Source organism: Saccopteryx bilineata, chromosome 3 (genome assembly GCF_036850765.1).
Source record: "Saccopteryx bilineata isolate mSacBil1 chromosome 3, mSacBil1_pri_phased_curated, whole genome shotgun sequence".
In the NCBI taxonomy this organism is placed as follows: domain Eukaryota; kingdom Metazoa; phylum Chordata; class Mammalia; order Chiroptera; family Emballonuridae; genus Saccopteryx; species Saccopteryx bilineata.
This window is the reverse complement of record NC_089492.1, coordinates 64,640,045-64,656,088: the sequence shown is the minus strand read 5'-3', so window position 1 is coordinate 64,656,088 and position 16,044 is coordinate 64,640,045. Positions and strand designations below refer to the sequence as shown.

Below are 16,044 nucleotides of genomic sequence, written 5' to 3'. Positions count from 1 at the left end.
AATGAGATAATACTTCACATTCATTAGGATTACTATAATCAGAAAGACAGATAATAACTGTGGACAAGAATGTAGATAAGTTGGAACTCATACACTGCTGGGGATATAAAATAGTCAAAAGTAGAAACATCCCAAATTACTATCACCTGGCATGAGATGCAATACCATACAATGGAATATTATTTGGCAATAAAAAGGAATGGAGTATTGGTACATGCTACATCATATATGAACTTTGAAAGTAGTATGTACTACATAAAACAAGCTCATCATAAAAGACCACTTATATGAAATGTCACAGAATAGGCACACTAGAGAGACAGGGTAAATCAGTGGTTGCCTAGGGCTGGGAGTGGGCTTGGGGACGGTAATGAGAGTGATGGCTAATGGGTTTGGGGTTGTTTTTTGGGGTAATCAATATGTTCTAGAAGCAACAGAGTCTGTTTTTTAAAATGTTATCTGTTGTATTTATCCTTATTAGAAGGTAGTTTAGAGCTCCTGAAGTAAGAACATCTGAGATCAAATTTCAGTTCTATCACTTACTCCCAGTGTGACTTCTAAGTTTTTGTTTATTTGTAAAGTGGATATGATAATCTTAGGGTTGTAGTTCAGATCAAATGAAGCCATGGGCATATACCAGTTAGCAAAGGGCCTGGTACTGAATAAATACTTAGCTAATGTTTGTTATTATTTAAATTCTAGCTGTTATTTGCAGCATCATTTAAAATTCTGTTGACTATAATACATCCATTTGAAATGGATCATCATAAAATTATTTTATTTTTCAAAATACAATTCTAATATTTGTGATAAAATTTTCTCTTTAGGACAGAGTCATGTAGCAAATCATTACTATTATCTTGTGGTCAAAGAATCAGGCCCTCCTTACAAACAAAAACCCATACCCTCTAAAAATTGGAAAAGAATATATTTCTCTTATTTTGTTAAAATCCACCCTGATAGATAGTATGTCTACATTTGAACAGAAATATTGCCCAGTATAATTAAATGAGACTGTTAATATTCTTGTTCTTTATATTTAGAAAGGTAAATTATAATTAATTTGCATAAATGTAGTAAATTTCATTGCAGGTCTTTATACTATACAGAGATAAATGCAGGAGATGAGTAGGTAATTTAGTTTTAACCCTTGCACAGATATTTTTTAACTTATAATATTCAGTTTTGCTTGTATTTGAGCTTTATAAAAATGGAATTATGCTATATACTTTCTCTGTGACTTCTTTTATGCAGTACTTTTTCAGATTCATTCATGTTGATGGGTTCAATTATAGTTCATTTTCATGGTTTCATAGTATGCTAATGTATCATTTTAATATAATTCATTCATTGTTCTGATGCACTTTTGGGTAGTTTACAGTTTTTTGATGTGAAGAAAAATGTAGCTATAATTATTAATATACATGTCTTTTGGTGTGTATGTGTAATGGAATTGTTGATATGTGATACAAAAATTTTAATACAACTTGAGTCTTAAAATTCAGAAGATTATCTAAGTTATGATTATGCCTAAAAGTACAACACTCAAAAGTGTTTGCACCTATTTTTAATGCACATTTTAAGTTTTTAAATAATGTAAACAGTCTAGAAATTATAGAAATGAGAAACAGCACCTTAAATTAAAAATATTTATCCTGCACATACTTTTTTGGCATGATTGTAATTATAGTACCTAGATTTGTTTCCTGCTGTTTTACTGTCATGCACATTTTACTGTATATTATGAGACATCATAGGTTTCTTATTTAATCTTTTAATGAATATTAATAGCTGCATATTTCTTCTGTCAGGTTGAGAGACCATAGACCATAATCGTTCTCTTCTTGTTGACCACTTATACTGTTTCAGGTGCTCTATTGTAAATGATACGGTGATGAACATGTGTGGGACTGTAATTCTTTCCAGGGATAGCCAAAGGAAAGCATCAAAATAGCAGCCTGGAAACAATGACAAAACCATTTTGATCTAGTAGAGGAATGAACTATTAATTGCCTTATTTATATTATGCAATTTGTTATATGCTTTGCATGTTTTCCAAATTAATCCTGAAATAATCGGTGAAATGAGTAGTATACCCATCATTAGACTTATCTCATTGAATTATAATGATCTTTTTTATGTCAATATCCTAAGAATAACATTGTATTTTTTAATCATCAGGGTTTATTTTAGTTCCTGGTATATAGTGAGTCTCAATAGATGTTATCTATTAAATTGAATGTTTAAAAGCTTTGCCTAGGTAGGTCCCTGACCTTACTTCAAAATTCTCTTCTTTGCTACCATTTTTTCCTGAGCTGTGGTTTACAATCTCCGAGGTGTAGGGGATTAGTAGATGGTAAACTGATTCCAGGGTTGTACCCTGAAAGGAGCTATTTAAACCACATTTCTGATTTTAATTTTTGTATGTCTTTTTTTTTTTTTTTAACAGAGAGAGAGTCAGAGAGAGGGATAGATAGGGACAGACAGACAGGAACAGAGAGAGATGAGAAGCATCAATCATCAGTTTTTCGTTGCAACACCTTAGTTGTTCGTTGATTGCTTTCTCATATGTGCCTTGACCGCAGGACTTTAGCAGACCGGGTAATCACTTGCTCGAGCCAGTGACCTTGGCTGGTGAGCTTTGCTCAAACTAGATGAGCCTGTGCTCAAGCTGGCAACCTCGGGGTCTCAAACCTGGGTCCTCCGCATCCCAGTCCGATACTATGTCCACTGCACCACAGCCTGGTCAGGCTGTATGTCAATTTTTGCCATTTATCTCAGCCAAAAATGTGCCAAGAAGACAGTCTAGTTGGATTTTTATTCACTGATACTTCATGTACCATTGAGTTGAATGTGTATTTGAAATTACTGTATGTTATTCATTTGCATTTTAGTTCTGTTCTCTGGTTATTTGGAATATTCATAATGAGAAACATTAGAATCACTCTTATCTTTTTCAGTAATTTTTTTTTTACTATTCTTAACCTACAAAACTAAAGATGACCTAAGTGCCCACAAAACATTCCAAAATTTACTCATCCCCCCTCCCAAATTTGTATAACCTTACTAACAATATCTTTTTAACTAGCTTGCATTTGACTTTGTTTTGCCATACACATACCCATGTGTACCATACATTATTAAAAGTTCACATTTCATCTTGCTTTTAACAGAAAATCTATTGTTTTATAAAATTAAAAACCTTTATTTTTGCATACTTGGGAGTATACTCAGTGACAAATTTAAAATGTAAAGATGTGCCCTGACCAGTGGCTCAATGGATAGAGCAAGTGCCGGCGTATGGATGTCCCGGATTTGATTCCTAGTCAGGGCACACAGGAGAAATGACCATCTGCTTCTCTCCATTCTATCCTTCTTTCTCTCCCACAGCCAGTGGCTCAATTGGTTCCAGCAGGACCCCAGGCACTGAGGATAGCTCTGTTGGAGTGCATCAGCTTCAGGCACTATAAATAGCTTGGTACTTGAGCCTCGGCCCCACATGGGGTTGCTGGGTGGATTTCGATTGGGGTGCATGTGGGAGTCTGCCTCACTATCTCCCCTCCTCTCACCTAAAAAATAAATAAATAAAATAAATTGTATTTTAAAACATGCAATTTTTTATACTCAGGCTGCAAAAAGTGTAAATTTTTTAAATACCATATAGCAAGACCAAACTGCTCAACTAGAAAATCAAGAGAAGCCTGCTTTAAAATTGTCATGTACTGCTGCATTTGTTGACTATCAGAAGTAAATTGCAGAAATAAATTTGAGGAACATCCATAACTCAGGCTTATTTTGTTGGTTCTGATCTACCAGAGAGGAATAAGAATAGTAACATGAAATAGAACTATTGCAAAGAAATTAAATTGAATAAAATACTTTTAATTTATTGTGACCAAGTGTCACAATATACTGAAGTGTCTTACAATTATATTGAAGTAACAGTGCGTTAATCTTAGCTTTCCTGCCTGTGCTTCATAAATACTACTTTAACTATGGAATATCTTATTTTGAAAGTTCGTATTTTTTATATATTTGTGAATATATATGTCATACTGAGTAAACAACTTTTATTCTGGTATTTTTAAAATTCAGTAGAATTACTTAAACTGATTAACATGCTATGTAACACTTTGCCCTAACGGATATTTTTACAAAGTTTATAATTTGAATTTTAGTAAATGAAAGTATATTTTCTTATTGCTTTACTAACACTATTGCTGGTATTTTTCCTTACAACTAAGCAGTTTGTTTCAAGCCCCTTTCCTAACTTTGTGATAGGTTAATGACGTGTGTGTGTGTGTATGTATGTGTGTGTGTATCCATTTAGCCATATTTATTTTATGTTGCTCTATACCAATATGTAGGTAATATGTGTATATATTTTGCTGAGCCATCTGAGGGTTTAATTAAAGGCATTGTGACATTTTGCTTTTAATTATTCAACAAGTATCTTTCAGAAACAAGGACATTCTTTTATATAAGCACAATTCAAAAATAGTATCTTTTATTTTTTTTCTGTGAGAGAGACAGAGAGAGGGACAGACAGGGACAGACCAGGCAGGAAGGGAGAGAGATGAGAAGCATCAATTCTTCATTGCAGCATCTTAGGGGGGGGCTACAGCAGAGCGAGTAACCCCTTGCTCAAGCCAGAGACCTTGGGCTTAAGCCAGTGATTTTTGGGTTCAAGCCAGCGACCATGGGGTCATGTCTATGATCCCACGCTCAAGCCAGCGACCCTGCGCTCAAGCTGGTTAGCCCGTGCTCAAGCCGGATGAGTCCGCTCAATCCAGCAACCTCGGGGTTTCAAACCTGGGTCCTCTCTGAGTCCCAATCTGATGCTCTATCCACTGTGCCACCTCCTGGTCAGGCAAAAAATAATATATTCTACTGAACATCCCCTGGGGTACTACTTTAAGATCTGTGTTTCTTTTTGTAGTAGTATTAAATTCTATTAATAAGTACATTATTTTCTAATTAACTTTGTTTTAAAAGCTGTTATCTTTGAATTATTGAAAATTTACATTTTACCTAAAATTGTCCTTACTATACTTTTTAAATAACATTTTAATGTTAAATATCTTTTCCCCCTTTTTAGGTATGGTTGATGGCAAGCATTGTACTTTTCCACATCTGCCTGGCAAAACCTTTGTCTATAATGCTTCTGAAGATAGATTGGAGTTGTGTGTGGATGCTGCAGGACATTTCCCCATCGGTCCTGATGTTGAAGACTTAGTTAAAGAGGCTGTAAGTCAGGTTCGAGCAGAGGCTACTACAAGAAGTAGGGAATCAAGTCCTTCACACGGACTATTAAAACTAGGTAGTGGTGGAGTAGTGAAAAAGAAATCTGAGCAACTTCATAATGTAACTGCCTTTCAGGGAAAAGGGCATTCTCTAGGAACTGCATCCAGTAACCCACAAGCTAGGGAAACTCCAGCTGTAAGGAAGCATAACACAGGGACAGATTTTAGTAGTAGTTCCATTAAAACAGAGCCTTCTGTATTCACAGCTGCGCATAGTAACAGTGAGCTTATTCGAATAGCTCCTGGAGTAGTTACAGTGAGAGACGGCAGGCAGCTTGATCCTGATTTGGTTGAGGCACAGCGAAAAAAATTGCAGGAAATGGTTTCTTCTATTCAGGCATCAATGGACAAGCACTTGAGGGATCAAAGTACAGAGCAGTCATCATCTGATCTTCCTCAAAGGAAAGGAGAAGTTATGAGTTCTTCTGTAAATTCTGGGAGTCTTCAGACTGGCTTACCTAAATCTTTTTCTTTAACTGGTGGCACTGAAAACTTGAATACGGAGACAACTGATAGTTGTGTGGCAGAGGCACTGGGAGCAGCATTTGCCACAAGGTCAAAAGCACAAAAGGGAAATTCCGTGGAGGAGCCTGAAGAGATGGATAGTCAAGATGCTGAGATGACAAACACAACTGAGCCAATGGATCATTCTTGATTTAATTAGAGGCTAATAAAGGCAGAATGTTTATTGTGAATATGTAATTGTTGGCTGGGCCACATAACTTGATTAGTCATTAAATATCTTGTACGTATATAATTCAAAGATTATATCTTGTTATTCAGTGCATGATAGCAAGTGTGTGATTGGCAATAGCTTTTAATATACTGCTGCCCAGGCTGGCTCTGAATTCCTAGAAATTAGTTATTAGATCTGCTGAGATGAGTTTCTTCCATATATGTGCTTCACTGGAAGTTCTTTGTAATTTTAATTCCATGAAAGTCTTAAATGTTTCAAACATGAAAATTCTCTTGCTAAATATGTTTGATTTCTGAAAAAGGTTAGGAAATGAGATTTTGCTACTGTTGATGTCATCAAAGTAACCGTCCCACATATTTACTAGAACTAGAATGTCAAAGATTTACGTAGATTTGAAAGTTATCTGAACTAAATTGAATCTTAACATTCATAAAAGGATTTATTAGACACTGGGATCCTGACATTTCTGTGAATGTAAACATTCATAGAAATATGTATTTTGGTGAAGATATCTTGAGAATAGAGTGTAATGATAAACCATTTTGCTGATTTGAGCAAGGTTATGGGCAAAATATCTATTCTAGAATGATAAAGTCAATGTGATTCAGTAATGTTGTTGTCTGAGCCAACACAGCCGATTGTGTGCTCTGTTGTTGATAACATGTTACCATTATTTTTTGAATCCTGGCCTGGTCAAGTACTACCAATTTTTTTTTTCTTTAATCTTGCAGAAAAGTTGATTGCAAAGTGTGGTAGAAAACATAAAAGTAATGGTAGCAGTAGCTAATCTCTAATTTTTAGAGTTTGTCAGATTCACAGACAATTTATAAATAAGAATTTATCTTTATAAATGGGTTGTATTGTTCTACAATTTTGATCAGTGGTATTTAAGCTTGTATATGTTAAGTGTCTTTGACCCCCTTTGAACCAAAACTGTTTTCTTTTTTCTTTGAGTCCATAAGGTTTTCTTTATTTGTTAGCTTCACTTGGATGTCGATGCAAATTTTACTGCATTATACCCCGGTCAACTGGACATTTGTTTAAATAGTGTATTCATCAAATCTTTAGTGCCAGTTTCCTCAAGAAGCAGTTTTCATGCTTATTCCTTGAAGACAGAGAATGGTTTATCCTGAGAATTGGCATTGCACTATTTTATCCTATTTTGCAAACCTGTATTCTGAAATGTACATTTCAATGCATCTTTCCCTTCTGTTCACTGAAATTAAGTTGAATTTGAATGAATGAAAGACAAATGTCTGTTAATACAATCTTTTATCTAGAGCATTCAAAGCCTGGCTGTTTCTGTTTGCACATGTAACAGGTTCAGGAATGTGTTTACATTCTAAGAAAATGCACACCAGAGAGTATATTATCAGTTGTTTAAAAATATCAACCTGTTGATTCATAAGGAATACAGACAGTACTTTTAGCTTGTGTTTCCAAATAAGGGAGGTTTGGTTTTCTTTCCATGAAAGTACCTCTGACTATCCACCTACTAAATGAACTACTAGTCCATTTTGAATAAGGAATGGAGAATCTAGACATTTGCAGGTGATATCTGAGCAAGGTATATATTTGGGTTTTATCACATTCTCACATTTTTTAAACCTTATTTGATCTTTGTGCTGCTTCTAAATTTCAAGTACCTTGCTCTATATCTAAACAGCAGGAAAATATAAAACTTTTATATTGTGCACTAGTTTTGCATAAAGAACTGCAGCTACCAAATACTATTTTCAGTTTAGTTAGTATAGGTAACATCTGTGTATTAAACTAAAAATTACAAATATCACTAACCACTATAATTATTTGTGGCTTTTTCAGCCATTGAAACATGCTCCCCCTCCTTTTTAGTTTAAATACAAGAAAACTTTAACAAGCAATTGCACTGTTTCCAGGTAAATGACACAATCACCTTTTCTTTAACAAGTATTCTCTTCACCTGTGGCTTGGTATGTTTAGTTAATAACTGACAAATATAGTCATAGCATAAAGTAAAAATACCAGAAACAGATTTTATCGACCTACTAAATACTTTCATTTAGTCCAGGGGTCTCAAACTCGCGGCCCGCGGGCTGCATGCAGCCCGCCGAACAATTTTGTGCGGCCCGCAGACTAAACCACGAAGTTCAAAATATTTTGGATAAAATTAAGTAAACCCGTGGATTAGTCTGTGGGCCGCACAAAATTGTTCGGCGGGCCGCAAGTTTGAGACCCCTGATTTAGTCAAATTAGGATGTACCTTGTCAACATTTAGAAAGGCTTAATCTGACAACACTATTGATTTCTTTTGCCACAGCTATTCTATTTAGAAGCCTGTTAGGTATAAATATTATAATAGTTTTGGGTTCTCCCATGATAAAGAATAAAAGGCTTGATTCTGAGAATGATTAGATTTCTTGAAATTATTTTAAAGCTGCTGAAATTTGGTTGGGGTAATTTATGGTTATTGAGAAGTGGGCTAGGTATCATCTTTACAAAGAAATTTTAGAACAGAATTTAAGTTCTTAAATGTCATTGTCCTTCCATGTGGTTATAGTCAAATGCAGGACTAAAGAATGATTATTTTTTAGAACTACTATTTGTGATCATCTCAACTTTGAGTCCAAGTTAGAGATCATAAATCAGTTAAAATATTTTTGAGCCTTAGATGTAACATTATACATTATAATTCAATCCTGTAAGTTGTTTGCATGTTCCACTGAAAGTCGTAGTAAAATTGTAAATTATTTCCTTCAGTAATCTATTTTATAATCATACCAAGTTTGAATTGATGACCCAAAGTCCAGGTGGAATTGAAGATAGTGTATGTCTAGAATACTGGCAATGAGAAACTGGTTGAAACTGAAGAAAAACAAGACAACTGCCCCATATAAACTAGGATATAATGAACTCCAAGGGAATGGTTACTTAGGAAATAGAGGGCACGCATAGGGTCAATTTCACCTTCTTTCACTGTGTTTCAGATATTTTATTGGAAAATGTTATAATAATGACCTGAGAAATTTAGCAAATTTGCTATATAATTTCTGAAAATGTTTAGTTTGGTTTTTCAATCAAGCCTACTGGGAATCTGAAGTACATCTATGATTCCCAGCCACAGGTCCTTATTGCCATTATCTTTGAGTATTAACTTAATTGGAAGTGAGCAGACTTTTGCATATGGTCTCTTACCTCAGGGAAGATCACTTGCTAGAAATTCATATACTACTAATGACAGGTTTTTGAGAATTGTACCGATACCATGTTAGCCACCAAATGCAAAGTTTATAAAAGTAGTTTTACGTAGTTAGTTACCTAGTAATACTGGTGGCTAGTGTACATTTCTCAAAAAATTTAGACCTCACTAATAACTAATATTTAGATGTGAAATAAATTTGGAACTTCTGTCTTTAATTATGATTTGGTCAAAATAATGACAATATCATAAAATGTGTATTTCAGAATATCAGCATACTTCTGTATTTGTCAACAGGAATTTTAATTGGCCCATACTTTAAATATGGCAGAGCAGATTTTAAGTTTCATCGTTCTCAAAACAAGGATTCCATATTAAGATTTCATAAAAGACTGCAAAATCAGGTTAAACTCTACTCATCCTAATAGAAATTTAAAATGACCTTTTATAATAGTAAGTAGTGAGGTACATGCTCTAAGTAAGTTGGGTAGACATATCCTATATTTCATGGTTTTTATATAATTTAACAAAATTGTACAACCTCAAAGCTCTTCATAATTAGTATAAAAAGTTAAATTTTCAAACCAGAACTATTCACTTGAAAACATACCATAGTAGAATGTTTACTTAAGAAATTAAATAACAGCCTGACCTGTGGTGGTGCAGTGTATGGACCTGGAATGCTGAGGTTGCCAGTTTGGGGCCCCTGGCTTGTCTGGTCAAGGCACATACCGTATCAGTTGATGCTTCCCACTCTTCCCCTCCACCTTTCTCTCTCAAAAATCAATAAATAAAACAAAAAAACAAACAAAGGGGAGCTATATGACTAATGTAAGATTTATAGTTCATTGTAAGTTCTGTCATTCTCAAATAATTCTTTGAGATGCTAAGTGTTTCAATTCATATTTAATAATACTTAAATCGTGGGAATTTTAACGTTTGTTCCAAACTAGAAATTGTAAAAATTGTGAATTATTGGAGAAAATGCCATTACTTGTATATCTGACATTTAATTTTTTAAATTATGGAGTCTACATGCTTTTGTAGTATAATATTAATACAATGATTATTCTCTTGTAAAAGAAAGGAAAACTAGTAAAAAAAAGTTCTAGTTGATGTTATCTGCTTGTGAGTATCAATTACTTAGTATTTAAAATTTTAAGGTATTGCAAACATTTCTTTAGAATGCACAAGTCCCTTCCTGAGCCTTTATGCCTGTGGTGGAGCAATAAAAGACTGAAAAGGTTATCAGTATTTTCAGGTTTATTTGCCTTTAAGAATTAGTGCCAAGAGCTGGAGAGTCTACTTTTTGGAGGGAAATGCTATTTAGAATATGTTAAAATAAGTAGTAATAGTGTAAATATTTGGGAAAAATAACAAGTGCTTTAGCTGCTCAATAACATAGTATAGATGTTACATCATCCCTAAGGCACTGGCTGTTACCCATTATTTTCTGATTTTGTGATTGTATATATTAAATTTGACAAATAATTGGTAATAGTTTATATAACTATAGTGTTGTACAGCACACCTCACTGTACAGTATTTGTAGTTTTCTTTCATATCAATAATAAAATAAAATACATACTGATTTCCCCCTCAACTTTTCCACATTAGCTTTTTAAAATAATATTTTAGTTTCCTGGTATTACACTTCAGTATTATTATGCATGAAAATATAATTTATAAAGGAATTCTTAGTGTAATAAGTTTTTTTAATGCTTCCTTAAATGGGTTATCCTATAGGGACAGTAATTTCTCCTCTTAAGGCATATTTCAATGCAAATGAAACACCCAGTTAGAAAAAGAGTAGTAAAATTTCTTAAGACATATTACATAATTGGGTCATGTAATGCTTACTGAGTAAAGACAAAGATGTTCTAATAAAAAGGTTTTGTGCTGGTTTTTAAAAATCATTGGTTAGAGATAATGAAATGAAGGGAAGTACAGAAAATATAACTAAATTACATTTGTATTGTTTAGCAATCAACATGTCATTTAAATTTTAGTATATATGCTTACTATCCATTTTGTTGGAGCAGACTGTTGAATTTAGTAGTTAGAGCACACCAGACTTACTAGATCTGAGTCCTGGCATTCCACTTACTGTGTGACCTCTGTACTTCAGTTTCCTTTCTGGGATCATGGTAATGACATCTACTAAGGTGGTTATGAAGGATTAAATGAGTTAATACAGATGATTAGAACAGTGCCTGACATACAGTATACATTTAAGTGTTTGATATTGATATATATCAAAATAATTCCATAGTTACCATTTAAGTGAAATTAGAGCATATTATTTAATTTTTTTTTTTTTTTTTTTTTTTGCCCTGGCCAGTTGGCTCGGTGGTAGAGCGTCGGCCTGGCGTGCAAAAGTCCCGGGTTCGATTCCCGGCCAGGGCACACAGGAGAAGCGCCCATCTGCTTCTCCCCCCCCCTCACCCCCTCCTTCCTCTCTATCTCTCTCATCCCCTCCCGCAGCGAGGCTCCATTGGAGCAAAGATGGCCTGGGCGCTGGGGATGGTTCCTTGGCCTCTGCCCCAGGCGCTGGAGTGGCTCTGGTCGCAACAGAGCGACGCCCTGGAGGGGCAGAGCATCGCCCCCTGGTGGGCAGAGCGTCGCCCCCTGGTGGGCGTGCCGGGTGGATCCCAGTCGGGCGCATGCGGGAGTCTATCTGACTGTCTCTCCCCGTTTCCAGCTTCAGAAAAATACAAATAATATATATATATATTATTTAAATTTTTATTACATTAAAATTTGTGGTATACAGTTAATGAACTAAAAACTATATGTTCAACTATTTACCCAAGAGCTTTATGACCACATGCAACACTGAAAATCTGGGGAACTGACAGCCTGTACTCTTAACTTGTTCTGAGACCTCAGGCAAGTAAGTCATGGAAACTTACAAGAGTTTTTACCCTCTTATTCTGCTTGATCATGTCATGGTGGTCTCAGTTGCTGACAGAATAGTACTGATTAGACAAATGACATGGCTGTGAACCCCAAGTAAACTAAACATAAGTAGCTTTGCTTTATGCTTTAGTTACACTTGTTCCAAACTTGGACTTGAGGTCTTGTACATGCATGCCACTGGTTACATACCATATAATTTAGAGCTTTCAAAAATTCCAGTGAATAAGATAAACATCCTATTTACGACAGTTCAGTTTGGATTTTATTTTAATTGATTGGCTTTTTCAGACTACAGTAACTGCCATTCTGACTGTATAGTTGTTTCTAATCATTAAACATGTATATGGAAAATTGAAGTAGGTCTTTAGTTGATTTTTTAAATTATATGTGGTATACTGAGATGAAAACTTTGGGGCTTTTCAAACTTGTAATCTTTCCTGGTTGGAATTAAACCTATGCTTGGTCCATTTATCACACTACTTAGTTCTTTATCTAAAAACATATTGTATGAGAACCTGTTTGTCAATTCTTTGACAGAAACATGAATACTAAAAGGTCTACCTGTAAAAGACTTCTATTTGATTTATGGAATCAACGTTTAAAACTATTAAGCACTTATCAAATGCCAGGTTTCTGTTCTAGAAACTACAGAAGCACAGTTCTAAGTGATACAAATTCCATGTGGCTCTTAGAGCTTATATTCCACTGATAGAGAAGCAATAAACACATTCATAATAACTATCATTTAGTGCCCCTTTTCCCTCTATCCTAGCAATAGGTAAAATGACATGCAGTTATTAGTTTAACTCTCAAAACAGCTAAAGATTTGGTACTGTCATTGCAATCTTTCAGGAAACAGGCTCACCTAGGTTAGGTTGTTTACCCAAGGTCCTGGAGTTAATGGGTAGCAGAACTGGTGTTTAAACCTAAACAAGTTTATGACTCCATAGCCTGTGGTCTTAACCTCAGAGCTACATTTGTAATTTAGCAAAGGAGTATAATTTGGTGATCACATAAATCTTTACAAAACATCTATTGTTAAATATTATCTTGTTTGGCCCTGGCTGGTTGGCTCAGTGGTAGAGCGTCGGCCTGGCGTGCAGGAGTCCCGGGTTCGAATCCCGGTGAGGGCACACAGGAGAAGCGCCCATCTGCTTCTCCACCCCTCCCCCTCTTCTTCCTCTCCGTCTCTCTCTTCCCCTCCCACAGCCAGGGCTCCATTGGAGCAAAAAGTTGGCGAGGGCGCTGAGGATGGCTCCATGGCCTCTGCCTCAGGCGCTGGAGTGGCTCTGGTTGCAGCAGAGCAACGCCCCAGATGGGCAGAGCATCGCCCCCTGGTGGGCATGCCGGGTGGATCCCTGTCAGGCGCATGCGGGAGTCTGTCTGACTGCCACCCTGTTTCCAGTTTTGGAGGAATACGGAAAAAGAAAAAAAAATTATCTTGTTTACCGGTATACCAACCTGGTTTGAACTGACTTTGATGTGTGTACTTATCTTTAATTTCACTCCCTACAAGTTCCCTTCCTGAACCTCAATCCTCTGCCCCAAGTTCTTCCCTCTGTAGATTTATTTCCTTCCACCATATTTAGAGGTGCTTTAAGGAAGGTTTCAGAATTTCTTAGATGATTAAACTGCTTAAATCTGAGAATCAGTTTGTTTACCTGTTGGTCTCTACCTCTAGACTGAACTCCTTGAAGACTCTGCCTGACACAGTGTCAGGGCTCAGAGAATGCTCATCTGAATGTAGGGATCCTGGATGTGTCCCTGTATTTTGGGACTCCCAGTTGGCTGGGTAGACAGAATGAGCAAACATAAAACATGACCAGAAGGTTCATAGCCCTGTATGTCTCAGACTGAGGCTTTTCTAGGACTGACAAACAGTAAGGGAGGATGCGGTAGTCAGAGTAAGGGACTGGAGCGGAGATATAAAGAATGAGTTTGCAGCCTGACCAGGCAGTGGGGCAGTGGATAGAGCATCGGACTGGGATGCAGAGGACCCAGGTTCGAGACCTTGAGGTCGCCAGCTTGAGTGCAGGCTCATCTGGTTTGAGCAAAAGCTCACCAGCTTCAACCCAAGGTCGCCAGCTTGAACAAGGGGTTACTCAGTCTGCTGAAGACCCGCAGTCAAGGCACATATGAGAAAGCAATCAATGAACAACTAAGGTGTCGCAATGCACAACGAAAAACTAATGATGGATGCTTCTCATCTCTCTGTTCCTGTCTGTCTGTCCCTATCCCTCTCTCTGACTCTCTCTGTCTCTGTAAAAAAGAAAAGAAAAAAGAAAAAAAGAAGAATGAGTTTGCAGAGGGGGATGCATTCGGGGGGACACTAGAATCTATGTAAACACAATAAATTAAAATCAATTAAAAAAAAAAGAATGAGTTTGCACTTGGAAAACCTGATGCTCTACACTTTGGATCGCTCTACTCAGGAGTGGGAAGAATTCTAGCCTTCCCCCATGATTTTCATCTGGGCCAAAGTGAAGGAGGTAATCTTTTCAAAGCCCTTACAAGGACATATTTATATATTCAAGAGGGATCATCATAGAGTGATGCTCTTTGCCAAGCCCATTTTTTTAATGCATGATAGACTGGGCATAACCTGAAGCAAGAGGATGTGCCCAGAGCAGCTAACAATGCTCTGAAAAGATAATTTGAGTTGTTCCCATTCTGAGCCGAGATCAAATTATGGGGCTCTTAGGAAAGTGTTTTCCTTTCTCAATATGGATTTAGACAATAGTCTTCCTGAAAATAAACACCTGTCTTTTGTAAAACAAAACAAAAAAAAATTGAGAATCATTGGTTATATAAATGTCCTACCATCTCATTTCAAAAACCTAGAATAATTATTGTCATTTACAAGGCAGGTCTGTTGCTTTGGTGGGAAGGTTCTCCACTGATAGTTCATAGGCTATGTGCAGATCACCTAGAAAAGTTTCTGTGGCATTTATAATGTGTTGGGTACTTTGCTAAGACTGAAAAATAGGATATTTAAAAATCAAATTGGCAAGATTTAGCACCTCCAAAAATATTTTATTTACTAGGCCAGTCCATCAAGCAAAACTAAGTGGGATGCTTATAGGCCCTGAATCCTTCCTGTAAAAGGGTGGTGATCCATTTGAATGGGTAAGGATGAAGTCTGAGAAAGCTTGTGCAGATAGGATTGGTAAAGAAAGAAACCAATTATAACAGAATGAAATGCTAAATTCAGTGTATAAAACCAACTAAAGAAACATGAGCTTATCTTTTGAAACTAAAAGATAATCTCTGCTACTGAAAATGGCCAGTGTAAATTAGGTGCATCGATATATAACAAAAATGTAAGCAAAATAGTAAAGCAAAAACCAAATTAGGAGCTAGAATCTCTCAATTATTCTGATTTCTTTCACCATTACCAGGGTTATAGAAAGATTACATTTCTTCTAGCTTCTCATAGCCCTGTCCCAGGATCTGTCATCACCTCTGTTTCCATTAAACAGTAGTACTGCCTCAGTGGCTAGTAGCCAATGTATACCTTAAATTGTGCTTACAATATTGCTTTTAAAGTTAAGATTATCATTTAGTAGTCTTTCTTATGGTAAATTATTTGCCTTTTAGTATAGTAAACTATACAATGCTATTAAATTTATTAGTGGCACAGTGTAGTGATTGGAAAGAGCAATATCTGAAAACTAATCTGTAAAAGTTTTCATTACTTGTTTTCTTTTTAAAAGGTTATTCTCAAAGCAATGCATATACATGGTTTAAAAAGTCATCTAGAAAGACAACCAGCTCCCCATCTCAATTGCCAAATCAACCATTTCTCTTTTAGCAGTTACCTCCATAATTTAAATGATTTGCTTATGCCTTTTTTTTTAAGTGAGAAGTGAGAGAGACTCCCACATGTGCTCTGACTAGGATTCCCCCGGCAAGCTCCCTACAGAGCGATGCCCATCTGGGGCCGTTAC

The 16,044-nt window shown here is 36.0% G+C and overlaps 1 protein-coding gene across 1 annotated transcript in view; it reads left to right on the top strand.

Moving 5' to 3' along the window:
* VCPIP1 (valosin containing protein interacting protein 1) overlaps nucleotides 1-6,917 on the top strand; it is a 29,276-nt gene extending 22,359 nt beyond the window's left edge. Inside the window, exon 3 of the mRNA XM_066266249.1 lies at nucleotides 5,099-6,917. Within this exon, the coding sequence (XP_066122346.1) occupies nucleotides 5,099-5,958 (860 nt within the window). The 3' untranslated portion in view covers nucleotides 5,959-6,917. The remainder of the gene's footprint in view (nucleotides 1-5,098) is intronic.
* Nucleotides 6,918-16,044: the final 9,127 nt, after the last annotated feature.